The sequence below is a fragment of the Gossypium hirsutum genome, chromosome D06 (assembly GCF_007990345.1).
Source record: "Gossypium hirsutum isolate 1008001.06 chromosome D06, Gossypium_hirsutum_v2.1, whole genome shotgun sequence".
Classification (NCBI taxonomy): domain Eukaryota; kingdom Viridiplantae; phylum Streptophyta; class Magnoliopsida; order Malvales; family Malvaceae; genus Gossypium; species Gossypium hirsutum.
The window spans coordinates 62,081,533-62,107,238 of NC_053442.1; the positions used below are offsets into that span (position 1 = coordinate 62,081,533).

The following is a 25,706-nucleotide window of genomic DNA, read 5'->3' on the forward strand; positions in this document are numbered from 1 at the left end:
TTCGAATTTTAAAATTTCTGAACAAATGGTAAAAGTTAAATTTTGTTAATAGTTGTAACGATATTATTAAATGATTAAAATTATTCATTGTCTCTTTTAAACTCATAAATAGAAGGATAATATCTTTCAGTACAATCGAACTCATATTTTTTTGTATTAACAATAATAACTATACCAATCGAGTTAAGACAAAATTGGTAAAAATAATGAATTTAACATTATTGTATATAGTTAGGACAGAAATTACAAGAGATTTACTCCTGTGCAAACAGAAGTAAACGTAGACCGATGATAAGTAGACATGTTATTATAGAAGGATATTGAAACCCCGATATCAAACATGTACAGAATAATTTCAAAATCATTTGAAACCCAGAAGCATAAGAAGCGCTCAGAAAACATCTTCGGCGACCCCTTTTTACCCCAAAACCAAACCAACAAGTCAGCGACTCTGAGTAATATATAATTAAATTTCCTCTATTTTGTTTTGGGGGTTTTAAAATCGAACTTTGGGGTTGATTTGAATCGAAAACAGTAATGTCCGCATCTACCGTCTCGATCACCGCCAACCCAGCGGCGGCGACGCCTCGCCGGCGTTCCCTCGTCGCCGATAAGAGATCGAACATTGAAGCTTTTGTTGTTGATCCAAATGCTACTGGGGTTAACCTTGTGGAAGACAAAGCAGGCGCTGCTGCCGTTGGCACTGCCGGTTACAGAAGAGATCTGAGCCACGATTCGGGTCGTGCGGAGCCGTCAAAGGACTCGTTGCAAGCGAAAAGGGTTGTCGTGGGTCAAAATTCGAACGGCCCGCTGCGACGATCGCGGAAAGGAGCGGTTAACAAGGCCGAGAAACCTCGGTGGTCGACTGCGGTTAGCATTTTTGCTAAGAATTTAGCACTTTTGCTTGTTTTGGTTGGATTAGCTCAGATTATTAGGAGATTGGCTTTGAAATCTGGGGATGTTAGTAGCGTTGGGACACATACGGGATTAACTGAATTTGAGGGTAGGGTTGCTGAGGTTGAGAGTTTTTTGAAGACCACGGCTAAGATGATTCAGGTTCAGGTAGAGGTTGTTGATAGGAAAATTGAAAACGAAATTGGTGGGTTAAGGAAGGAATTGAATGAGAGAATTGTGGATCAAACTGTGGTGTTGGAGAATTCATTGAAAAAAATGGAAGAAAAGAATGAGGAATTAGATAAGTCCTTGAGTGAATTGAAGAGTGCAAATTTGTTGACAAAGGAAGAGTTTGGAAAGATGTACGAACAAATGTTAAAAGAGAAGGGTCAAAATGGCGAGTCTGAAAATGCAGTGAGTTTAAGCGATCTAGGAGCCTATGCGAGAGAGATTGTGAAGAATGAGATTGAGAAGCATGCCTCGGATGGGCTCGGCAGGGTTGATTATGCTCTCTCGTCAGGTGGGGGAAAGGTTGTTCGGCATTCAGAGCCCTTTCTTGCTGGAAAGGGAATCAACTGGTTTCTAAAAACTAGGCGAAATGGAGTTCACCAGGATGCAGACAAGATGTTGAAGCCAAGTTTTGGAGAGCCAGGGCAGTGCTTTCCATTGAAAGGAAGCAATGGGTTTGTTCAGATTAAGCTGCGCACGGCTATTATCCCAGAGGCTATTACTTTGGAACATGTTGCCAAGGTATTATTGTCATTATGCTTACATTGTTGTAAAGTTTCTTTATATTTGTCTCTGTTTTATGATGCAAGGTGTAACTGTAATGCATTTCTTTTGATGAGTCTGAAGCTCTAACATAAGATCCATAGGATGGGAATATTCAAACTTGAGCTCATTTAGCCAGTCCTTTTTTGCCAAAGTAATCTACACTTAATATGAACTGTATCTTTAAACTCTGATTCAACCCCTGATCTTGCAATAGCATTCTGCTTCTTATTCTTTCAGGACACTGTTTCCCCTATCTAACAGCTAATAACTTTGCTAGATTTGTTATAGTCAGGAGACCTATCACAATTTTAATGAGGGCCACAACTTTTATAAAGTTGGATATATATACAATGTATATGGATCTTTTAGAAATTAAAGGAAAAAAAAAACACGTACAATTACTAGGTAACAACATATATCCAGATATATATGGATTTTGAATAAGGATTGGTAAATATAACACCATCCTTCCCTGCATCCTACCTCAAATAGGTAAATATTTTTGTCTTATTTTTTACAGTTATATTTAAATAACGAGGTTTTAATAGTGTTTCCTTCCTTCAAAAGTGGTTCCATGCAAAGAGATATTGGTTAACAATACAAATACTGAGGATTGTTTGAATAGCTTGTGCTGATGAGGACATTGTATATATATGTAATTACTTTTAGCAGAGGCATAGTGACATATTTGTGGAACTAGTGAGTGAGGATATAGGTTTTCCTAGCACTGCTTGATTTGCATCTAATGAGTACAAGAGCTATTTGTCTATGTAGAAAAATAATTGATTGCTAGGAATAGACATTTGAATGGTTGTCAATTTTTGTTTCTTATATTTAGTTTCCCGCAGGCGATTTTCAACTTAAGATATTAGGTATCTGTTGCTTGAAGAACAGAAAGGACCCTTTGGTAGATGGCTGAAAAATGCCAAAAGGGGTTTCGTTTTGGCCTTCCATTTTAACTTACAACATCTTGAAGTGCCATTATTTGTTCTTGTTAATCTGTCGTGTTGTTTTGCCTATCTTGACTAAACCAACAAGTGATGGATTGCCAAAGTTGAAATTTACCATTGTCACTTGATTAATGAATAAAAGAATCATTCTTGGTTGAGCTTCCCACCTTTCATTTATGATGTCAGAATTAGGATAGCCGCTATTTGTATGAATATACATGCCTTTGTTTCTTGCAGCCTTGCCCTTTTCATAATTTTAAGATGATAGCAAAAGAATTTAATATTATGGAAAATTTTGAAACACCAGGCAGAACAAGCTAATATGACAATGGCAATTTACTGAAAAATAACCAAGTACATAACTAAAAATAATGTGGAAAAATAAGAGCACAAGAACACTAGGATTTATGTGTTTTGGCTTTAAGCGTAATTTGGTAGGGGCAATGAGAAATTTTTACTATGATTGTAGCAAGATGAAAAAAAAATAGTTTTTTGCCCAAAACTCTTTGGAATTCAGTCAAGCTGGTGCACTCAAGATAAACCTGGGCAAATTGACAATTTCGTACAATTTTCATTTGGAATCGTTGGAGTGCTCTTTCTGTTTTCATTCCCTATCAACTTTGTCACAAGTGCTTATTGTGTTGTGCATGTACCATGTACAGAGTGTTGCATACGATAGATCCAGTGCACCCAAGGATTGCCGTGTCTCTGGCTGGCTGCAAGGCCGTGATCTTGATGTCACTGTTGATGCCGACAAGATGTTTCTTTTGGCAGAATTCACGTATGACCTTGAGAAGAGTAATGCTCAGACCTTTGATGTATTGGATACAGCAGGTATCGGAATTGTTGACACAGTTAGGCTGGATTTTTCTTCCAACCATGGAAGTGCTTCACATACCTGCATTTACCGTTTGAGGGTGCATGGTCACGAACCCGATTCTGTTTTAATGGTGAAAACGGAGTTGTGATCCATATTGTATTTGCTATCTGCATTCTTCTCGGTACTTATCGATTTTGTCTCTTCATTTAATTATATATTGACTCAGATCATTCTACTAACTAGATACAGATTCCTTACCCTGGTAGAATTCCGTCTGTGTAGCAAATGAGTGTGAATCTACTTTTATGTTTCCACTTTCCAGTTAGGTTCTACTTGAATTAAGAACAATGATTTTGATATATATACACATATATATATATATGAACCAGAAGTAGATGAATTTTGTCTCCTGGTAGGAAAATTTTCATAGAATTTTGTTTCCTACGTGATAACCGGAAAATTCGGAATGGTATGTAGCAGATTTGATAGCTTGAGTATTCATGTCATGCTTGTGTTATTTTTCTGTGTCAAAATCATGTTTAAGGTGTTATTTATTCATATGAATTCTGACATCTATATCTATACCATATATCTATCAGTATCCATCTATATTTATACTATTATTTAAGCCTGTAATTGAGTTGGTGTCACAAATTAATTAGACACCAACTCAGTTAGGAGAATTACAAAAATTGTCTTTCCTTACTTAAGGAAAATTATATTTAATTTTTTTATTTTTTTTACACATTATTGGATTTGAACACATGTTATTTACATTATATAAAATATTAATTTTACCACTAAATCAAAGTTTTATTGTAATATAACATTTACATTTTAATTGTATTATACATGTTTTATCACTTTCGTTGGTTGTATCTATATTTTTACTTTTATAAATTTATTTAAGCCCTAGTTGAGTTGGTATTGGTGTGAATATAAACTCGGTTAAGGAATTTACTAAAATATTTGTTTGTAATTAAAATAAATTATATTTTTAGGTTATTTTAATATTTTTATTTTAAAAAATAAAAAAATTTGCACTTGATTGGATTTGAACCAAAATTTTACCACTAAATCAAAATTACCTATAGTATTCTAAATATGTGATCTTCACACACATATGCGCGTGATAAAATCTAGTTATATATAAAGATATTGAGTTGGTGCCAACTATAATCGAATCTTAACTCAATTGTTAAATTATCAAACTCTTATTTTTAACAAAATAATAAATATTAATTTAAAAAGATTTTTATTTATTCATTAAAAATCTAGAAAAAATAATGCTTGCTCTCAAATTTTTTTTATGTCAACCAAAATAATATTATCATATATATATAATTTTTTTTTCTATTTGCTTCTGTAATATCATATTTAGTTTTTTCTTTTCCATGTCTAGTACTTTTGGCGGATAAAAATTACAATGCCTAATTTATTAATTTAGTTTATTTATTAATTCAAAGATAAAGTAGTGATTTATGAACCTTTTTTTTTGGTACATGTGTTTTATGAACTGTAATGAGCAAATAAAGGGAGGAAAAAGGGCTGTTCTTGCTGGATGATTCCTTTGGTGGTTGGAGAGGGGACAAAGGTTTCTTCAATGATTTGAATGTTGCCATACTATTTATAATATGCACTGTTGGATGGATTATGATCTCCACTATCTATAATTATCAGTTTATATCGCTTGTCAAATTGAATAATATGTCGGGTTTTAGTTAAATCTCAACTAGTTGAATCAGATTTTTTTAATTATGATGTTCAAAATTTTTATCTATCTGATTAATGGTTTTATTTTTATATAACCTTTTAGATTTATTTTTTTTAGCAATATCATTATATGTTTTGGTCATATTTTTATTTTTTTATACAACATCTAAAATTATTCATAATCCCTTCCCAACCTATAAATGGATGGATAATACACTTCAACACACTCGAACGAACATTCTCTTGTATTGACAATAATGCCCATATCAATCGAGTTAACACTCAAACCACTTAAAATTTTTAAATCTTTATCTTTTTAACCAAAACCCATGCTTATTTGAATGTTTTATGTAGCTAATTTGGTTTCTAAATACTAAAATCAGTTTAAAAGACCGGTTTTTCGGAATCCGGTTTGATGATCAAAATTAATGGTTTAGACCGGTGGGGGACCATTGATCATGAAGCGTAGAATGTAGATCTAGCGGAGTCAATGCTTTAAAGGGTAGGCAATGCCTTTGACCGCCCCGAGCGGCTTCTGACCCCATTTTTATGGGTTTATTAATACGGTCGGATTAAGTAAAAATAAAAATTATAAATTTACTAATGACGAGAATTAAATATTTACTATATTAATTTCATATAATATATTATATATTACAAGCTTTAGATTTTAATTTGAATAATTTATTTAACTCGTGGATAATTATTATTTTTAATAATTTTAAAAAAATAAAATTTAGAATCTTAAGCAAAATTTTAAAAATTAATTTTTTAAGTAAGAAAATAAAAAATATAAAATCAAGATAAATATCATAAATATAAATATAAATATTATTTAATTATCATAAAGATAAATATTATTTATCTTAATATTTAAATTTGTTATTATTAGATTTAAAAATTCTCGTTATAATCTAATTTAAATTTTATTTGCTTTTTTAATATTAAATTAAAAATAAATTATATTTTAATTAATATATGCAAAAAATTTGCATTAAAAAATAATATTTAAGTTTATGGGTGTCAATTATATATATATTTTTTATCACTTTAATATTTAAAAAAATTCGTTTTGATTCTGAATTATTATTTTTATCTCAAATGATCTAAAAATAAAATAAAATTCATTGATAAAAACATGAAAAATGATAAATTGTTATCAAGAGTAATATTTTAAAGTAAAATAGATCAAAATTAAAGTTGAACTCAGTGTGTTGGTTTGATGGTTAGAGTGTTCACAGTTTCAGATCTGGTTTGAGTTTAAGTCGCACTAATCAAATTACTGTTAAGGCTTTACCTTATAATTCTTCACTACTATATATTAGAATATGTCATATTTGTGTTCTTATTTATCCCTTTTTTAGCCATATTGTATTTTTTAGTTTTGGGCGCAGCATATATCTGTCAAGTGGTTCGAATTCAAAATCTTTCAATGCAATAGTTATAAGTGAGCCTTTTTATCAGATAACTTTGTCCTCAAGCTCGAGATTATAATTTACAAAAAAAATCAAAATTAAAATTTAAGTAATAAAATAAGATAAAAATTAAATACCAAAATGAAAAAATGGATATCACAAGTTAATAAAAAATTAAAAAATAAAAATTATTATTATGATAATATTTTTGTTTTCAATATTTTTATATAAAATTTATAAGAAAAAATAATTTATTTAAACTAGAAAAATAATTAAACAAATATAAGTTGGACCAAACTCAGATCATACACGCTTTAACTACATCCAAATCCAAAGGAATAAAAGAATTTTCTTGAACTCTAGATCACACACAAACAAAGAAAAGAACCAAATTTATTTTATTTTCCAAGAAAAAAAAATACTTAAAAGCCAAGAAAAATCTAACAAAGCATCTTTTTTAACTCTTTACCCATAAAATATAATGGGGGGGGGGGGACATTTGAGATTCGATCCCCACGTTTGACCGTTTCGTTTTGAGGAGTTTCTTTTCTTTGTGGCGTTTCATTTTATTTTCTCGAGAAAATCTATCTCCTAAAATCCGACCAACCAAGCAATAAGCCAAAAAAAAAAAACCCACTCTTATATTTTTATTAATATTAATACTAATATGGGTTCTGAATATTGTCTTTGAACTCTTGGGTTTTTTCTTTTTCATTTTATTTTCTCGAGAAAATCTCTCTCTCAAAATCCGACTGAACAAACAACAACCACCCCCCCATAAAAAAAAAGAAAAAAACCCAATGTTTATATTTTATTTAACATTCATGGAAACAAAGCAAATTTGGGTTCTTGTCTTTGAACAATAAATCTAAAGGCAGACAGCTTTTTGGGAAACTCCAATACTTTTGTATTTTTGTTATTATTTTACTTTAACCCCAATTGGTCATTGGGTTTCAATTCAACCACCAATTCTAGAACACTTAAAAAGAAAATCATCCCAACATTCTTACATTTTTTCAGGGTTTCTTCTTTCTTTTTCTTTTGACCCTTTTTGTCCCCTTCAACTCCTTCTTTTGACTAAGTTTTTCTCATATTGGGAGGTATACAATATATATAGACAATTAATTTATTTATATATATTTATATATGTTTGCTTCAGTTGACTTCTTCCTTCCTTCTTGAAAACTGATTGATTTCTAAATAGAAAGTATGGGTTTTTTCTTTCTTTTCTTTTTTTTTCTTCTCTAATGAGAAAAAAAAAATCACAAATTTTACTGTTAAATTCATGTTTTGAATCATTATTTTGCTTTTGTTGTTTATTTAATTTTATTTTTTATTTATTCATTTATTGCAGGTAATTTAAAGGGTTTTAATTTGGTGATGATTGGGGTTGGATTTTCTGGCATTACACTAATGAATCAAGACAGAACAAACCAGCAGGCTTCAGTAAATTCCCCTCCCCCACTTTACTTATTTTCTTTTTATTTTTAAATTTTAATTAATTTTATTTGTTAAATATTTTTCAATTTATTTTGTATTTTTTTCCAGTCTTTGATTGGTAAAATATTGAGTGTGAAGGGAAGAAATCAAAGTAATAAAGAGATTGAAGTGAGATTTGGTTCTTCAGGTGAGTGCTTATAGTATCAAATAAATTTACCAATTATCATAATTTTCTTCACTTTGAAGATATTTTAGCATTTGCCAAAAAGAAAATTAGGAAAAAAGTGATAGGAAAAGAAAATGTTCTTATCATATTTTTAATTATTTGATTCAAGAAGAAAAGTTGTTCTTCATGAAAGAAACTCAATTATTTTGATTATTTGTCGAAGATGCTATTCTATTCTCCTTTTTTAAATGGAAAGTAATTAGCATCCATTTATTTTTGCTTTTTGGGGTACAAAAATATGTTGAGATTTGGGAATAGGATAAATCAGATATTGGGATTCGAAACCCGGATTGATCCGATGCCACAGTTTAAGGACGACTGCATGAACGAACCGAGTTATGCTCCGGTTCTGGAGTTATTATCCAAAGCAACTGTTTTATCTTTATGTGTATTGCTTGCTTTTTTGTTTTGCTTATTGAAGTGAAAAGCAAAAGGTGTTTATGGATAGATTTGAGTTTCGGGTTGGGGAAATTGGGAAAGAGGGGTTGTAGATGTCGAGATTCGAAATTTGCTGGTCCTTCTTAAAGATGGCTACATGAACCAACTAGATTAAGTCCCGGAATTTCTATCTTTTTCTATTATTCATTTAGATGATAAGGTTGATTCTTATGGTGATGATGAAAGCATGTATACGTATCTATGGTGATACAACATGGATAAATACATATATATATAATTTCTGACAATTACCACGGAATAAGGCAAGAAAATGGCAATTCGTTTGAGAATATATTCTTGTTTTGGAACTTTTATCCATGGAAGCTTAGATTCACCACCACTTTTGTTGATGTTTCCTTTCTCTTTTTTCTTTTTTTTTTTTGCCTTTTATATAGTCTTAGTTCTTAGTTTTGAATCAAGTACTGGTAGGGAAATCGAGTGTTTGATTTCTAGCAACGAATGTTTCGTCGAAAAAGAAAGTTCTTGTTCGTTATACGGTTATAAATTGCAACAAATTCAGTAAATTTTGTTTCTTTCTTTCTTTATTTATTTTGTCTTTCTTCGTAATTGATTGTTGATTTTCTTCGTTTTTGCAGAAGAACAATATGATTTACCACATCAACCTTTGCTTTCGAGAGAAAAAAGCACGAAAGCTGCTAGTGAGAATATATCTTTCCGGTAGTGTCCTTAGATGGGTTTTTTTTTTTTTATAATTATCTTGGTCTTTTTTGAAAAGCAGGTTTGCTTATTTGATAAACCAGGCTCTTATCAATGTTACATTTGATTTGTTAGTGTCTTCGTTGCGACATGGAATGTAGGAGGTAAATCTCCAGATAGCAAACTCAACCTCGATGATATTCTTCAAGTTCGTGAAGAATCAGACATATATGTGTTAGGGTAATTTTTGTAATCTCTCTCAGATTTTGCCTTGAGATTCTTGGATTAACATTTAGTTTGTGCTAAAGTAAGTATAAGCTGGTTGAGTTAACCTGGAAAAAAATCCATTTTGAAGGGTTTTGTTATAGGATTTTCACTAATATTCTGGTTGGATATGTTTTTATCATGCAAAGGGAATTGTTTAAATTGAATTTTTTCTTTTGGGTTTATTAGTTTTCAGGAAATCGTTCCGTTGAATGCTGGAAATGTGCTTGTGATCGAAGACAACGAGCCTGCGGTGAAATGGCTCACCTTAATAAACCGGTCACTAAACAAGGCGAATTATGTTCCTTTAAGAGGACCCAGATCCGTTGGTTCACCCGAGGGTTCACTGGTTTTCCCTAAAATTAAACTTAGAAAGGCCAGCAAAGCTTTGAGGACAGAGAATAAATGGAAGCTGAAGAGCTGCAACTGTCCTATAGGTTTGGAAAGGAAGAATAGCAAAGAATTCTGTTTCCGGTGCCCTCAATCGCAAACGAATGAAAATGATATTTCATCCGAAGATGATGAAGACGGACCTAATGGTCCTTCTAGTGCAAACTCGATTAAGTATAGCCTTGTAGCAAGCAAGCAAATGGTCGGAATTTTTCTCACGGTATGGATGAGGAAAGAGCTTGTACAATACGTAAGCCACCTACGGATATCCTGCGTAGGTCGCGGTATTCTCGGGTGCCTTGGCAACAAAGTAAGTTGAGAACTGAACCATGCATTGTTTATTCCCGTCGGATATATATTGAAATGAAGATTTATGAATGCAGGGCTGTATATCAGTGAGCATGCTTTTCCACAAGACAACCTTATGTTTCTTGTGCAGTCATTTGGCATCTGGAGAAAAAGAAGGCGATGAACTTCGGAGAAATTCAGATGTCATAGAGATACTTCGGAACACGCAGTTTCCGAGGATCTGCAAAACATCGAACAGTAGGGTGCCAGAAAAAATTCTGGATCATGAGTATGCATCTATGAAACTATGAACCATGTTTTAAAATTGTCAAATCTGTTGCAGTTTTTGACATTTACAATCCCGTATTATTCAATTTTTTTCTTCAGAAAAATTCGTATTATTTTACTTATTTTCATCGGAAAATTTTTGCAGTCGGGTCATATGGCTAGGGGATTTGAACTACAGGATAGCTTTAAGCTACTCTGATACCGGAAAGCTTCTAAAAGAGAGAGCCTGGGATACATTGTATAACAATGATCAGGTAATTTCGTATACCATATTAAAAAAGAAAAGACCTGAACATGGAAATTTTCGAGAAGTATTGTAAGCATTCGTGTTGGATATGTACTCATATCCGATGCTTCCTTTGTTACTCAGACTGAGTAAGCATTCAGACACGAGTGTGGGATATGAGTGCCAAACACGAGTACTTAAAAGAAATGAAGAGCCAGAGCAACACAGATTTCAACCGTTACTTTACATCGATTTATGTTGCTCCGGTTCTTTATATTTCTCTTTTAAGTACTGCATTTGGCACTTAATGTCCGACACATATATGCATGAAAGCTTCAAAAAATGCATACTTTTGTCAGACATATATCCATATTCAACTCTCTCAGAGTAATCATAGACTACATGGATTGATTCGGATCATTGATGATTATTGCTAATACAAGAACTATTTGTGCATTTGGATGCACAGCTAAAGATCGAAAGAGAGGCGGGGCGAGTATTCAAGGGATGGAAAGAAGGAAAAATATACTTTGCACCAACTTACAAATACTCTCTTAACTCGGACATCTATGCCGGGGAGACCGTTGAAACTAAAAGCAAAAGGAGAACTCCAGCTTGGTATGTATTTGTAAATTTTCAGGTTAAAAAACCCGGATCAGATTGGAGTTTAAACTGGTCAGATAAAAATAATTTGCATGTATCCTATATAAGAACGAACTCTTTTATTGATTCTAACGGTTTTGAGTTTTCAGGTGTGACAGAATACTATGGCGTGGAAGTGAAATATATCAGCTTTCGTATGAGCGGAAAGAATCGAGGTTTTCCGATCATCGGCCGGTTTGTGCGACATTTTGGGTGAGCGTTGAAGCAATGGAGGATGGATCAAAGAGAAGATGACCTTTTGTTAAATAGACAGGAAGAAGAAATCAATTTCCAAAAAGAAAAAAAAATCATAAAATCTGGTTATTTTCTACAATTATTCCATGTTTAGGCATACAGCAAATGTAAATTAAATCACTTTGAAAATTAAAAATAATTATTCTGCTAAGATCATAAAAACGTATTATTTGTTCTACATTGGAGAAATTTTACTCAAATTCGAATTGTTAGAAAAAAAATTGTTAAATTTTCCTTTTTTTCCCCTTGAAAACTTTATCCAAATTAGAAACATTTGATAGTCATTTTTGTTTATATTAGGTTACATTTATATTTGAAATGTTGCATTCTAGTTAGTAAAATTATTATTTTATTATGAAATGTTCATTTTGCCGTTAAGATTTATTACCTCCCAAATAACAGTCCCAATAAAAAAATATTTTGTAACAGATCTTGACGGCAGAATGATCATTTCATAACAAAACAATATCGTACATAAGCTGCTAAAATGTAGCTTGAGACAAATAAAAATGATTATTTTGATAATTTATCCAATTCATAATAGACTTTACCCAATCTATAAACACTTAAATAACTTCTCTTAGGAAATGCAAAAAAGTACCCAAAAAAAGTATCCATAAGCCGAGCCGAGTCATATAAATTCCAAAACTTTTCAGTTATGTATTTTTAATAAAATAATATGGTTTCAAACAAAGTAAAAAAGACTAAGAATTTTCAGGTACAAGGAAAATAATCAAGCCATGAATGATTATATTTCTTCATAGTTTTTTTCAAGTTTGAGCCATGAAAATTAGACATGTATTGATTATGTATAAATTGATAAGCAAACAAAATAAAGCAAATGGTAGAAGAGAGAAAAGTAGATGATCAAAGAAAAAGCACACCAAAATTGCTCACTTTTATTTATTGATAAAATGAAATGAACCAATTTTTCTGAACAGATGTTAATTCATAACTTCAAACATCAAAAACTATATATCCTAACGGACGTTCATGAATCCAAAGATGGAGAGCATTGACCAAAAAGTATGTTGTTACATAGGTCCTTTGCGCCGTTACTTGATGAGTCAACAAACAAACTTGCTAACTCTGGAACATAATATCAACCAGGGTATAATCCCAACCTGCAATTTAGGAGATAAATGGCAAAACCAATAAACTTGCTATGTTAGGATATGGGTTGGACAAAGATATCGAACATGAATCCTTCAAAAACAGATGAAGAGTCGGAGTAAAATAGTTCTAATCCATATGAGAACAGATGAAGAGTCGGAGTAATATAGTTTTAATCCATATGAGAAACAGGCAAGTACAGCCGAGGCAAAGTACTTGTGTTCATAGCATTAAACACCTCAATATAGATTTTAGATGGTCTTTTAGATAGGCCATGTTAAAAACAATTGGAATAAACAAGAGAATCAGAGATGGAATTCATATCCTATTTCTATAGAAGGAAGAAGTTAAAATTCTAATTACTGTTAGATTTGCTAATATTGACAAGAATTTTTACCCGGACATTGTTGTCTGAAGAACCCCCAATCTTCCAGGATAACAGCCTCCCTGCAAAAATTGGATGGTTGTAATCCAATCAATTTTCTCTGATTTTGTGTAATTTATATTTGTCCTCCATTTGCTTCTGATAGTGTCAGCTCAAGCATATTTAGACAAACTGAAGTTAACAGTCAACGAGGAAAATGAGCTAAAATCAAAATATTTGCCAAAATCATTATCGTGCATTACCAAAGGGTTGCACAAGATGTTGAGATACGTAAGCAACAGGGGAGCTCCAAAACCAAAGGATTATCACAACATGAGCTATAACCTGCTCAAGAAGACGATAAATCTCTTAGGATATTTAATCAAGCCAACAAGCATATGCAAACTTCTAGATAGTTTCGTTACACAGAGAAACACCTTTACAATGAACAAAACTTTCAAATACAAATCATATGACAGCTTCATCTCTTGGGTCAGATGTGCCTGATCTGAAATCAAATGTTGCTTCTATAAGTACAGATGATATGGTAACAACTTAGGGGTTAAAAAGAATGAAAGGGAAATAACTAGACTATAGTGAATGTTAATGGAATGAAGCTTTCTTTTTTGGAAAAGAAAAGAAATATAGCTGAAGAACAAGAAAGAATATTTAATGATATCTTCAAGTAATTGAAGCCGGCTTTTTCCATAATATAAGTATAATCTGTAAGGCAATGATATTGATCTCATTTGTCTCTCAGGATTAAATTAATCCTTACTCTCCTCACCTGTTAAACTTAACAGAAATATACGGTATATTTCCCCAAACAAGGTTTAAAAACCTGATATTCCATCAATTTAGACCACTAAACCCATGTTGCTTGGACCCTTCATTTTTCTTGAAGTATCCATGTCCAATACTCAGTGTCCAGCTCATGGATACAGGAATAATGAGCTCAAATGAGTCTTCAAATACATGAAAAATTTAAGAAAAAATTAACCATACCTGTGTCAGAGACATACCCGTACAACACTTAACACCCAAGTCCGAGTAACATAAATCAAATCTCCATATCAACCATTATTTGATTGTTCAAAGAATCAAATTCATAAAAGCTTATGCAATGGGAAAATATTAAGCAATTAACCAAAGGCTAAAACCAAAAATGGCCTCACAATTTGCAAGTTCCTTCTCCTTGGCAGCAGCCATCCTCCTAAGCTTAGCTGCTTGTGCAAATGTAGATGGCCTATGCAGCAAAATAGATGTTGTTTATGCGCCAATTGTGATTGATAAGCTGATTAAATGGAATTAAATGCTATTTAAATCACTTACTGCGAATAGGAGGCAGCCTCTTTTAGAAGCTGCTTAATCTCTGCACGAAGCTGCATTTCTTTATCAGTTTTGGATGCTCCCTAACCATGAAAAGAGAAATCTAATCACCATTGTGAAAAACCACAAGAGAATCTAGTATATTAAAATTAAGCAACCATAAATGACAATATCAAGCGGAATTTGGTACCCTCTTCAAATCTTGGAGCCGTTTGGCAGCAAATTGAAAGGCAATGATAATGAAGAAAACAAAAGGAGCTGCCAAAGATCTTGTTCGTTCTAGGATTTCTCCTCCTCCCGGCATTTCTCCTCCCCCCAGGATTTCTCCTTCTCCCATTATTTCTCCTTCCATGTTTCTCTTAAGCTGCTACATGAAAATTTTGAGGGAAAGAAAAACGTATCAAGGAAATAAACCTAGGAATGAAATTTTCCTTCTTTTTTGCAGCCTGACTTACATTTTACCTTATTAAAGTCCTATACGAATAAATGTTCCATTGTAAAATCAAGCCTTTGTTCTTCCTGATTATATAAGCATGAGTTTAACTAAATAAGTATTATAATTAAAATTGATTCCCCAAGGCAATTTCGACTTTGATGAAATCTTCCTTTGAATCCCCATATGAACTTTACTTTAAATAAACCTTTTTCTTTTTTTTTTGTCTTTACTAGATCTTTCACCTTCACCGATATTAAATTGAACACGACACACTCTGAAAGTCAGAGCTTTAACTCAATGTCATTAGTTCCACATGAAAGGAGAAACAGAATAATAATAACAATAACAATAACTTAATGGATATTGCAGCAAACCTATTTACTAGGAGATGAAGACACAAAAATTCAAAATAATAATAAATAAATAAATACAGACATCGATAACCAGTTCCAACAAACGGAAGGAAAGACCATTGGATATAGACTCAGGAATGTGACAAAAATTTGAAAACAAAATGGAAAGAGAAACCCTAATTTCTGTAATGATAACGATCTAACATGCATTCAATAAGTCTCATAAATCAAAGAGTCGTTAACAGAGGCATTCCCAAACCCTAAACAAGCAAATTTATTCAAAATTCCCACCCATTAATCTCTTTCTAAACCACCATAGGAATCCCGAAAAAAGCCCTTTAACATTACCTAATTCGAAGATGGCGTAAAATTCCAAACGCTAATTGCTAAATACCCCCAAATATCAACAATAATTCATAAAGAGCATCGACTAAAGGAGAGAGACATGAAATTAATAACTTACCTGGGAAACAGCCGATTGCTAAATAAAAATGCAGAGCTTGCGGATATTTTGTTTAAAAATGGAAAGAAAAAGTAAGAAAGTTAAATAATGATTAAATTCTGCTATTAGTCCTTCTAGTATGTGTAAATTATGGATTTAACTTTGTATTTTAATTTAATCATTTTAATCTCTATACTTTTTCAAATTTCGAAAAGTTAATTTTGACTAATAATAAGTCCAAAATTCTCGATTTATGTCTTTTTCAATATACATCACAAAGTAAGTTGAAATAAAATCATCCTCTAATTTTATTTCGGAGCCTAGTCTTCATAATTTTCATGATTGAAAATATTCGTTCTGTTTTTATAGTAGACACCAAAACCTTCATTTGTTTAAAAATCCTGTAAGGTGATGACTCCAGTTCAATTATTCTTTGTGTTTGTAACATCTGTTTATTTAATTAATGTCCTTTCTTTCATGTTCTTTTTAATTGTTTCGGTCGTGGGGAGACAGGTCAAACGAGTTAAGCCATTGACGATAAATCCGTTCCCTCACTTAGAAAAAGAAATTGTTTAAAAATTAAGTCATTTGAACCATCTATTTAATTTTTCACCTCTTTTAGCTATTAAACTTGTATTTTTTGTCAAATCACCTCACTTTATATGAAAAAGTTAACGTTTGTTAATTATACTGAAGTGGCATATATGTAGATTACCATTTTTAAAAATTTTAAAAATATTATTGTTTTCAATTTTTTAAAATAATTTTTATAATTTTTTTGATTTTCTAAAATATTGAAAAACTAAATGTTGACATATCATCCACGTGTATGCCATGTTAGTGAAGTTAATAAATATTAACTTTTCAGTCTATTTTGAGGTGATTTGACAAAAAAACATAAATTTAAGGGCTAAAAAAGGTAAAAAATTAAATGAAAGGCTAAAATATTTTTTTTGTAAAGTTAGACGGCTAAATAGATCATTATACCAAAAATTAAAATCAATTTTAAACATGCTAAATAAAATAATTAGACTTTAAATCACTACTTTAAAAGTGAAGTATAATTATTTGAGTATAAAACATAATTTCAATCCCAATTTACATCAATTTTTTATATAATTAATATCAACATTATAAATTTAAAAAATTTAAAAGTTACACTTATAAATCATACATAAATTCGATCTAAGAAAATAAATTAGTTAAAAGCAAATAAAAAATTATATATAAAAAATTGAGAATTAAAAAAAAAATCCAAAAATCAACATCCCTACTTCCAATTTCCAAATCACATATATCACCATCTAAAATGTCGTAGTAAAAACAGGATAATGTTATCCATTTGTAAATATTTGAAAAATAATTATATTTATATATAAATTACTAATTAATCTTAATATTAATAATAATCCTTAAAAGAAAAAGATAAATTATATGGATAGTCAACCACCGGAATAAAAATTTTACAATTTAAGTATTTACATTATATAATATAATCATTTTGATCATTCTCATTAAAATCTAAATAGAAATAGAATTTTCTATTAAATAACATTATTTATTTTAAAATTTTCGCATTTGCTTTCTTTCTTTCATCGTCATCACCACCATCCTTCGTTACCAAAACATTAAAATCACAAAAAAGTTGAATAAAAATTTAGAAAAGAAATTTGGGGTCGATAATTTTCGCGTAACTAGAGGTAGGGAACCCGGCTCCCTTTAAAATGAAAAATTTTTTGTCCGTTAAAAATTTTAAAATTTTAAATTAATAAAAATAAAATTATACTTTGATCTCTTTAAAAATGATAAAATTATGATTTAATCCTTTAAAAATATAAAAATACATATTATTAAAATGACGAAATTAAAAAAAAAATCTATCTGTTCCCTTGAGCTAATGTTTCTCTTCAAATATTTTTCTCAATCCCTTTTCCATTGCCCAACAGAGAAGATAAAAAGCATGGAGATTACAAACAAAAACCAGAGAATTCAAACCCCACTTCAATTCATCACCACCTCTCATTTGTTGAAGCTACTCACCAAGATTTTGCTCCCATTTTCACTTCTTTCTGTTATATTATCCTACCCATTTATATTCAACTTCTAAGCTTTGGCATATGGTTTAGAGCTCTTTAGTTTCAGTGTAGGCAAGAATTGCATGTTTTTGCTTTGCAATGGGCTGCTTGTTTACATTGCCACCATCTCTGGATTGATCGATAGTTGTAGTGTAGAGACTGATATTAAAGCTGAAAAGGGTGTGAAGATGAGCAAGGGAGGTAGCCACACAGAATTAAAGGTGGAATCATCAAAGGCAGAGCCAAAAGGGTCCATTTCAAAAGAGACACTTGTTGCAGAATATGTTGAAAGAGAAGAAGAGGTGCCCTTGGTTGTAGAACTAGAAGATGAAGATGAAGAAGATAGATCAAATGAGGTTGTTTCAATAGAGGAGGATGAAGATGAAGATCTTTTAAGTCATTGAGTAATGAAGAGTTAAACAAGAAATGTGAAGATTTGATTAGAAAGATGAAACAAGAGATTCATTTTGAAGGTATCACAACTTATCGTGACTCGAATTTAGTATTTTTAATAGGAAATGAGATTATTTTAGATTTATTTTTTTGATCTACATCATATTAATCTAGATTTAACATTTTAGACTATTTTTTTTGTGTATGAATCAGATGGATAAAAATGTACCTAACCTTTTTCTAAATTTGTAGTGAGCAAAGGACGGTGGTGACGATGAAACAAAGAAATAAAATGTGTAATTTTTAAAATATTATTATTATTAACAGATAATTTTATTTTTGTTTGGATTTTAATGGACCCGTTGATGTAAAATTTTAGGTTTGACTTCAGCTTAGTCTAAAAATGAGTTTAAAATTCTGTTCAAATCTAATCCAGATTAAAAATGTTAAACCTGAGTCTGATCCATTTTGTTCGTATTAGATTATTATTTTTATATAAAAATCAATTTAAAAAAATTGATACATACAAAAAGTATTTAAGCTTAAATAACACTAAACATTACTTTAGCAATACTTTTTAAAAGCATTTTTGGGTCAAAAAACACATTTGGGTAAAAGTTAAAATTTTTTATTTCTACTTTTAGCATAAAAATGTTTTTCTGAAGCAATTTTTTTGTTCCAAAAGCACTTTTGAAGCATCTTGTTTAGCAATACTGTTATCTCAAAAGTGCTTCTGAGAATAAATGTTAAACTGGCTTAAGATAGTTGCAACTTAGTAAACAAATACTCTAAAATAGTAGCAAAATTAATAATAAAATAAGAGTTATGTAATAACCAAACAATAACAACAAAATAATAGCAATATAACAGCGAAATGGTAACAAAACAGCAACAAAACAACAAGTTTGGGTCGAGAAGGGCTAAAAAGAACTTACACGAGGCTCAACTCGTTTAGAAAACAAGTCCTATTTATTGTTCAAGCCTATTTTTCGAGGCTATATTTATTTTTCAAATATTTTTATTTTTTGAACAGATCTTTTTAAGTTTTAACATGTGATTCAATTATGATCGGGTTGAAACAAGAGTGACCAAAATGATTAAAATAGTGTTTAAATTATAAATTTTTTATTTGAATACCTAAAATGAAAATGTTGGATAATTGAGTAATATAATTTGCTCAAAAAATAAAAAAATAATAATAAATCTTCCTTTTTTTCCTCCAATATCTCCACTACTTTTGACGATTTTTATTCTCTTTCTCTCTCTTAAGCTTTTAGCTTCCCATTCTCTCTCATTTCCTTCTCTTACTTCTCTTTTCTTTATTATTTTTTTTCATTTTCTCATTCGATTTTCTCTCTCCCCAATCACAAATCCTCAAAATTCCAATAAAAAAATAAAAAGGAAAAAAAATTTTCCCATTTGTGTTTTTTAATCGTTTGTTTTGCTGAATCTCGATGTTTTGTTCTTTCTATTCTCGGATCCTTTTTCTTCTAGCTCAAAAATTACGGTTAGAATTCATATATATATTGGTTTAAGGGTTTCCTCTTTTGTTATTAATGATTGTTAGATCAAGGATTTTGTTGTAATTTTAATTATCTTTTTTGTGTTGATTTTCAGATTTCTAGTTTTCGGTATTACCTCAGCTCTCAGTTCAATCAGAAACCATTCTTGAGCTAATTCAAAGAGTTCGTATCTTTGGCAAAAATTTCTCCTACTTCTTAAGGCAGGTAATCGAGTTCTACATTTCCTTAGATTTTTTTTTCGCTTAGTTCTTTTTTTCTTTTTTCTGATTCTTTATTGAAATTGGTAGATATGGATTAATCTAATGTAACTAGATAGTTGACAGTGCAATTATTGCAGCGTATAGATTATTAATGATGGATTATTGGAGTAACTTATGACAGAATTATTCTGCAATAAATGCATTTTGGATTTTCCCTTTTATCTGAACTTATTTATTGTCATCATTTCTGGAAATGTGTTATTCGCTTTCTAAATTAGGTTAAAGGGTTTAATTGAACTTCCAAAGATTGAAGCGATTTTTCCTTTTTTGGAATAGAATTGGACCTTGATACACGGTTTACATCCATGTTTGCTGTATTTTATACTCTGCGGATAAATTTGTTTTCTGTCAACCGTCTCTAATCTTTCTGCATTCCATGACTTTTTTGGTCATTTGCGGATCGGTTATCTGTAGAGAGATGACGTTTTCTTTTGTCGCAAAACAGCTATCCTTTGAGAGACGACTTTATATGTCATTTTCGAATTCGTTCTATGTGGAGAGATGTGAATATATTTTCCCAACAACTTTTGTTTGGTTCCATAGATTTAAAATTTGTATTTATGCTTTCTTAATTTCTTCTTTAATATTTGAATAAATGAGTCAGCTGGTTGATCCACTTGTAGCTTGTCGTGATGCATAAAGCGCGTATATTGTAAAAAGATAGAGAGAGAGAGATAATCATGTACCTATAGCAGTTTGAGTGCAATTATGAAAAAGTGAGAGGAAAAGGTTCTGCGTTTTCTTTGGTTCTCGGTATTTTAAATTTGCGTGTTTTCCATCTTTTCTCTTGTTTCAGGTTTTGGATGGTTCTCACTTGTTGGTAGGGAGTTTGTGTGTGATTACAAAGAGATGAGTCACACCAAAAATGAGAGGGAAGATGGGATTCTCTCTAAGGATCAGACAGAATCATCGTTGATTGATGATGGCAACTGTGGAGCAGGTACCGGTGGGGGAGTTGTTCTGAAGAAAGGACCATGGACGTCTGCTGAAGATGCAATTTTAATTGACTATGTGAAGAAGCATGGGGAAGGTAACTGGAATGCTGTTCAGAAGCACTCTGGACTATTTCGTTGTGGAAAAAGTTGTCGCTTACGTTGGGCAAATCACTTGAGGCCAAACTTGAAGAAAGGGGCATTTACTCAAGAAGAAGAACAGCTGATCATTGAACTCCATGCAAAGATGGGAAATAAATGGGCTCGAATGGCTGCACATGTGAGTGTTCAATTCAGTTACTGTGGATCTAGTTATTTTCATGATTGGTTGAATACAGAAAATTTTTGAACCTAACATAAAAAAGAGTTAAAAAGTATTACATAAAAAAAGTAGACTTTGAACACTTTCATTCTATAATAAATTTATAGCAGGTTAAATGACTTGAGACAGCGGTTTAGTGATTTTTATGTGATTTAACACATAAGAGCAATGTTATTCCTGGCCTGGTTGAACTGGTCGTATCCCAGGATTATAACAATTAATAAAAAACACTGCTCGGTATCATGATTTCCCCTTCTTCCGTCCCCTGTTCTTATCAGATCTTACTCCTGAAGCAAAAAGGAATATTAGTGAGAGAACAGAAAGACAATTTAGTCATTCTTTGAAATGAATAAACCACATTTAGCATTTTTTTCTGTGTTATGATTTTTTGTGCTAGATGCTGAACAATAGCAATTTATGTTTTCCAGAATTCTATGGCAGCTATTTCACCTTGGAAATGCTAAACACTAGTGCAAAGCATGATAAAACTTCCAGCTACCAAAGTTTTATACATCTGTCTTTTAGGTGTCTGAAACTCTCTTTGCTCTGTTGTGCAGTTGCCTGGTCGTACAGATAATGAGATAAAAAATTATTGGAATACCCGGATTAAGAGACGTCAGCGTGCTGGGTTACCTCTCTACCCTCCTGAAGTGTGCTTGCAAGCATTGCAGGACAGTCACGGTACCAGTGCAGTTAACGGAGGGGATAAAGGACCTCATGATATCTTGCAGAACAACAGCTATGAGATACCTGATGTCATATTTGACAGTTTAAAGACAAGTCAAAATGTCCTGCCTTACGTCCCTGAACTTCCTGATATATCTACAGGCAGCATGCTGATGAAAGGTCTAGGTTCTCAATATTGTAGTTTCATGCCACCGACAATCCATCGCCAGAAACGTCTTCGAGAAGCTACAGCCTTTTTCCCTGGTTACACTGGTGCTGTTAAAAATGAATGCCCCTTGTTTGAGCAGTTTCAAGATGATATCTCAGACAAGGCTGCTCAATCCTTTGGGTTGTCTTTTCCAATTGAACCAGATCCTGCAACCAAGAACTCCTTGCAATTTGGTGTATTCCCAGGTAGCCATAACCTTTCAAATGGCAATTTCTCTGCTTCAGAGCCTCCTTTGGAGGCTGTGAAGTTGGAGCTCCCTTCACTCCAATATCCAGAAACTGAATTAGGTAACTGGGGCACATTTTCTTGCCCACCACCTTTACTTGAGTCTGTTGATGCTTTTATCCAGTCACCACCACCAACCAGCATAGCAGAGTCGGATAGCCTTTCACCCCGTAATAGTGGCCTGCTGGATGCTTTACTTCATGAGGCAAAAACTCTAAGCAGTGCAAAGAACCATGCATCTGAGAAGAGTTCATATTCAGCTACTCCCGGTGATATAGCTGAAAGTTCCACCTTCAACATCTGTGAGACAGAATGGGAAAACTGTGGTGAGCCTCTTTCTCCAATGGGTCATTCAGCAACTTCTCTTTTAAGTGAGTGTATCAGTGCAAGTGGCAGTACGTTGGATGAACAGCCACCTGCTGAAACCTTTACTGGTGAGCACCTCTCTGATCTAAACTTGCTAAACATGATATTCTTTAGTTTTTACTAAAATGTAAATGGATATCTATTCAGATATATTAGGATTCCTATCTGTATCTGCTCTGAATTTGTCTCGGGTTATAAATCTAATATCTGTATATCAGATATGAATCCGCAAAAATCGGATCAAATAGTGTTGGATATCCAACTTTTAACTATCCATCGTCATCCCTACTTGATCTAATATTCCAAGTGTACTGGCGAGAAATGTACGTGCTCAATTTCTCTATTGTTTTTCTAGTGTGTAGTAACTCGATTTTGGATTGTTTTTCAGAGTCTCATGTGAAATCAGAGCCAGCTGACTATGTTTTCACCCCAGAGATACAAAATGAGGCTCCTATTCGGTTGGACAGTTGTCACCCTGATACATTACTTGCTTCTAATTGGCTTGAGCAAGATTCTGGTTACGATAAGGACCAAACCATCATGACCGATTCCATAGCTGCCCTTCTTGGTGATGATTTGAGTAGTGAATACAAGAATATGGCAGCTGGAACATCTATCTCGAGTCAAGCATGGGGCCTTGGTTCTTGTGCATGGAACAATATGCCTGCCGTCTGTCAAATGTCCGAACTCCCTTGAGATGTGCCATCTTGATTGTATGAACTTCTCTGAAGCTATTTTCTTTTTGTTTCATTCATTGCATGATTTGTTTGAGGTGTGTGGTCAAGCGGGCCTGATGTGACGAAGTTCATTTGGGGTGAGACTATAATATGGTGAGAGTCGTGAATGTTCGGTTTGTTGTTTTCGATGTTTTTCTTGTTGAACTGTTGAATGTGTGTATGCCGATACAGAACTATTAGGCATACAGATGCGTTCAAGATGTTGTTAAAATTTTAGAATAATTGTGCACTTTTAGCATGGAATCTTGGTACCATGATTTTGGCTATTTGATGCATGTGTCTTAGCTGATGCTGATTTGTGTATGAAACCCATTTCTAGTTTTCAGTCATACCAGCATTGCATCTATGTTACTCGGATTCGGGTACAAGTATCAAATAGGAGTATGTGTTCAATAATCTCTTAGTTCTTTTTCATGTATTCGGAGTGTACTTATATCGGACAAAGGTGTTTTTAGTCCGCAACATGGCTTTGAAATAAACGTATGACAAGTTTCTTTAACCACTTTTGGTGGTTATGTTGGTGTTTGGTTCCTTCTTTGAAGTTCTATTTTATTAACTTCTTTGAAGATTTATTTATTTGCACTTCTGGGACTTCTTACTTTTTAATGTTCAGGGTTTGGTACATTTTTTTATGGGGAGTTGCGGTGGATTGGATTGGTACCTTTCTACTTGCGGTTGCCTTATTTAGTTTTTGTTCCCCTCTTTTTAATTTTTTAGTATGATTTTCCCATACCAAATTATAGAGAGAAAAAAATTTTGAAGTTAAAATATGGTTCGAGTCTCTGTACACCTCTACTTTTATTTTTAGGAATTTAATTAATTTATTTTTAAAAATTAAGAAAAAAGTTCAAATGTTAAAAATATTGATGTAAAATTTTTTCATAAAATAACCTATTCAAATTCGATATGATAAAATAATGTTGTTGTTAGAATAGAAAAAATAGCATCAACATTGTAGTTGTAATAGAAATAGATAATAATATTAATTTATAAAAATATAAATACAAAATTATATTAAAAACTAAGTATAGAACTTAAAATTGAAATTCAAGACTTCTCTGTATTGGGAAGGAGAAAAAACCTCACACCTTGGTTAAAGGAGTAGGTGGAGGCGTAGTAGAATGGCAAATGCCATTGTAGGTATACATATTTATGCTTTTTCTTTCTATTACTTTTATTTCTGTTACTCGGAGTATTATGCTGTGTCAACTACTCATATTTTCTTGTTTTCATCACTTACATTTTTTTTTATTAATTTAGTCCTCATTACTTTAATTCTATTTTTTTAGTCACTTTATCATTAAAATGCTTTCGTCACCGGATGAGAATATTGATATTACTTTCTTTTGATTGTTTAGCTCTTAATTTGATCTTAAATCTAAAAAAAAAATTAAAAAATTTATCTCTCAATTTTTGCATATGCCATCAATTTGGACCTAATCCTAAAAATTCAATAAACTTGCCGAACTTAATCCACAAATTGGTATTTAAGCTATACCCTTTTTCTGGCTTTAGCACCTAAAATTTTTTTTAGTCACAAGTATATAACCTACCTTTTTTTTCAAGTTAATACCTTCATTAGTCAAACTGTTAAGTCTAATTTTTTTTAAAAGACTTAACCCACAAATTGGTACCTACACTATGACTTATTCCCCATTTTGATACCTAACTATTTTTTTGGTCAGAAACGATACTTAAACTATTCTTATTTACCCAATTTACATCAAAACACTATATTCGTTAAAAAATTTCAATAAATAATGAATTTCCAATTCTTATAAACTCAAAAAATATATTTTTAAATCCTTTTATTTTTCCTTCTTTTTACATTATTTATCTCTATTTTTTCTTTATTTTTCTTTCTTCTTCCTATATAAAGACTAGGAATATAAGCGATGCTCAAAATTTGCCCTCTAAAGATTGAGATGCTAGTGATTAATGTTACTTTCAAACTTCGCTACCTACTTGCTCTACCTAACAAGACCCAAAGTTGTGTTTCATCAATTAAAATTAGTATTTTCAAAATTAAATCAGAAATTGGTCGGGGTATTAGTCCAGAGACAAGGTTGAATGTATTGATCCACGAACTGATATAGTCCAATTGAACCAAGCTAAAAAACCAATTGAACTAAGTTTCTTTAATTTTAAATATTTTATCTTTATGAATTTTTAAATGATTTATTTGATGAGTTAGACAGACTAATAATATTTAAAATTAGCGGCTTGACTGGTTCGACTACCAGTCTAATTCTAAAAAAAGA

The 25,706-nt window shown here is 31.8% G+C and overlaps 4 protein-coding genes across 16 annotated transcripts; 3 read left to right on the forward strand and 1 right to left on the reverse strand.

Moving 5' to 3' along the window:
- The first annotated feature begins 271 nt into the window (after positions 1–271).
- LOC107924486 (SUN domain-containing protein 1) lies at positions 272–3,829 on the forward strand. The gene is made up of 2 exons (XM_016854959.2): positions 272–1,644; positions 3,281–3,829. Exons 1-2 carry the CDS (start codon positions 538–540, stop codon positions 3,584–3,586), a joined length of 1,413 nt encoding a protein of 470 aa, XP_016710448.1. The 5' UTR covers positions 272–537; the 3' UTR covers positions 3,587–3,829.
- A 3,194-nt stretch (positions 3,830–7,023) lies between these two features.
- On the forward strand, positions 7,024–11,912 carry LOC107922829 (type I inositol polyphosphate 5-phosphatase 10). Of its 4 annotated transcripts, none has more exons than XM_016853011.2 (10): positions 7,024–7,666; positions 7,921–8,012; positions 8,115–8,193; positions 9,267–9,348; positions 9,463–9,567; positions 9,781–10,291; positions 10,365–10,558; positions 10,703–10,811; positions 11,253–11,401; positions 11,536–11,912. In XM_016853011.2, exons 2-10 carry the CDS (start codon positions 7,947–7,949, stop codon positions 11,678–11,680), a joined length of 1,440 nt encoding a protein of 479 aa, XP_016708500.1. In that variant the 5' UTR covers positions 7,024–7,666; positions 7,921–7,946; the 3' UTR covers positions 11,681–11,912. The 4 variants fall into 4 exon arrangements, with proteins under 4 accessions (XP_016708500.1, XP_016708501.1, XP_016708499.1 ...); XM_016853012.2 differs by having other exon boundaries at positions 7,025–7,773; XM_016853010.2 differs by lacking the exons at positions 7,024–7,666; positions 7,921–8,012; positions 8,115–8,193 and adding an exon at positions 8,281–9,167.
- A 632-nt stretch (positions 11,913–12,544) lies between these two features.
- Positions 12,545–15,867, reverse strand: LOC107922820 (protein GET1). Of its 9 annotated transcripts, none has more exons than XM_041096098.1 (8): positions 15,739–15,867; positions 14,677–14,853; positions 14,490–14,569; positions 14,333–14,403; positions 13,595–13,665; positions 13,421–13,502; positions 13,191–13,240; positions 12,545–12,804 (listed from the first exon to the last, which is right to left on the reverse strand). In XM_041096098.1, exons 2-8 carry the CDS (start codon positions 14,836–14,838, stop codon positions 12,748–12,750), a joined length of 573 nt encoding a protein of 190 aa, XP_040952032.1. In that variant the 5' UTR covers positions 14,839–14,853; positions 15,739–15,867; the 3' UTR covers positions 12,545–12,747. The 9 variants fall into 9 exon arrangements, with proteins under 9 accessions (XP_040952032.1, XP_016708484.1, XP_016708483.1 ...); XM_016852995.2 differs by having other exon boundaries at positions 14,677–14,850; positions 15,739–15,858; XM_016852994.2 differs by having other exon boundaries at positions 14,677–14,850; positions 15,624–15,741.
- Positions 15,868–19,424: 3,557 nt separating this feature from the next.
- LOC107924795 (transcription factor MYB33) lies at positions 19,425–23,688 on the forward strand. 2 transcript variants are annotated; one of them, XM_016855388.2, is made up of 5 exons: positions 19,425–19,692; positions 19,803–19,912; positions 20,765–21,180; positions 21,780–22,776; positions 23,097–23,688. In XM_016855388.2, the coding sequence occupies exons 3-5, from the start codon at positions 20,818–20,820 to the stop codon at positions 23,402–23,404; spliced, it is 1,668 nt and encodes a 555-aa protein (XP_016710877.1). In that variant the 5' UTR covers positions 19,425–19,692; positions 19,803–19,912; positions 20,765–20,817; the 3' UTR covers positions 23,405–23,688. The 2 variants fall into 2 exon arrangements, with proteins under 2 accessions (XP_016710877.1, XP_040952035.1); XM_041096101.1 differs by having other exon boundaries at positions 19,455–19,692; positions 19,803–19,908.
- Positions 23,689–25,706: the final 2,018 nt, after the last annotated feature.

Coding starts and splice junctions, on each gene's coding strand:
- LOC107924486 (XM_016854959.2), top strand. CDS start 538: ATGTCCGCATCTACCGTCTCGATCACCGCCAACCCAGCGGCGGCGACG. Junction 1,645..3,280: donor CTTTGGAACATGTTGCCAAG/GTATTATTGTCA, acceptor TACCATGTACAG/AGTGTTGCATACGATAGATC.
- LOC107922829 (XM_016853010.2), top strand. CDS start 8,942: ATGGCAATTCGTTTGAGAATATATTCTTGTTTTGGAACTTTTATCCAT. Junction 9,168..9,266: donor AAGTTCTTGTTCGTTATACG/GTTATAAATTGC, acceptor TCGTTTTTGCAG/AAGAACAATATGATTTACCA. Junction 10,559..10,702: donor GAAAAAATTCTGGATCATGA/GTATGCATCTAT, acceptor AAATTTTTGCAG/TCGGGTCATATGGCTAGGGG.
- LOC107922820 (XM_041096098.1), bottom strand. CDS start 14,838: ATGGAAGGAGAAATAATGGGAGAAGGAGAAATCCTGGGGGGAGGAGAA. Junction 13,666..14,332: donor GGAGAAGGAACTTGCAAATT/GTGAGGCCATTT, acceptor ATTTGATTTCAG/ATCAGGCACATCTGACCCAA. Junction 13,503..13,594: donor AAGTTTTGTTCATTGTAAAG/GTGTTTCTCTGT, acceptor CTTCTTGAGCAG/GTTATAGCTCATGTTGTGAT.
- LOC107924795 (XM_016855388.2), top strand. CDS start 20,818: ATGAGTCACACCAAAAATGAGAGGGAAGATGGGATTCTCTCTAAGGAT. Junction 21,181..21,779: donor GGGCTCGAATGGCTGCACAT/GTGAGTGTTCAA, acceptor TCTGTTGTGCAG/TTGCCTGGTCGTACAGATAA. Junction 22,777..23,096: donor ACCTGCTGAAACCTTTACTG/GTGAGCACCTCT, acceptor ATTGTTTTTCAG/AGTCTCATGTGAAATCAGAG.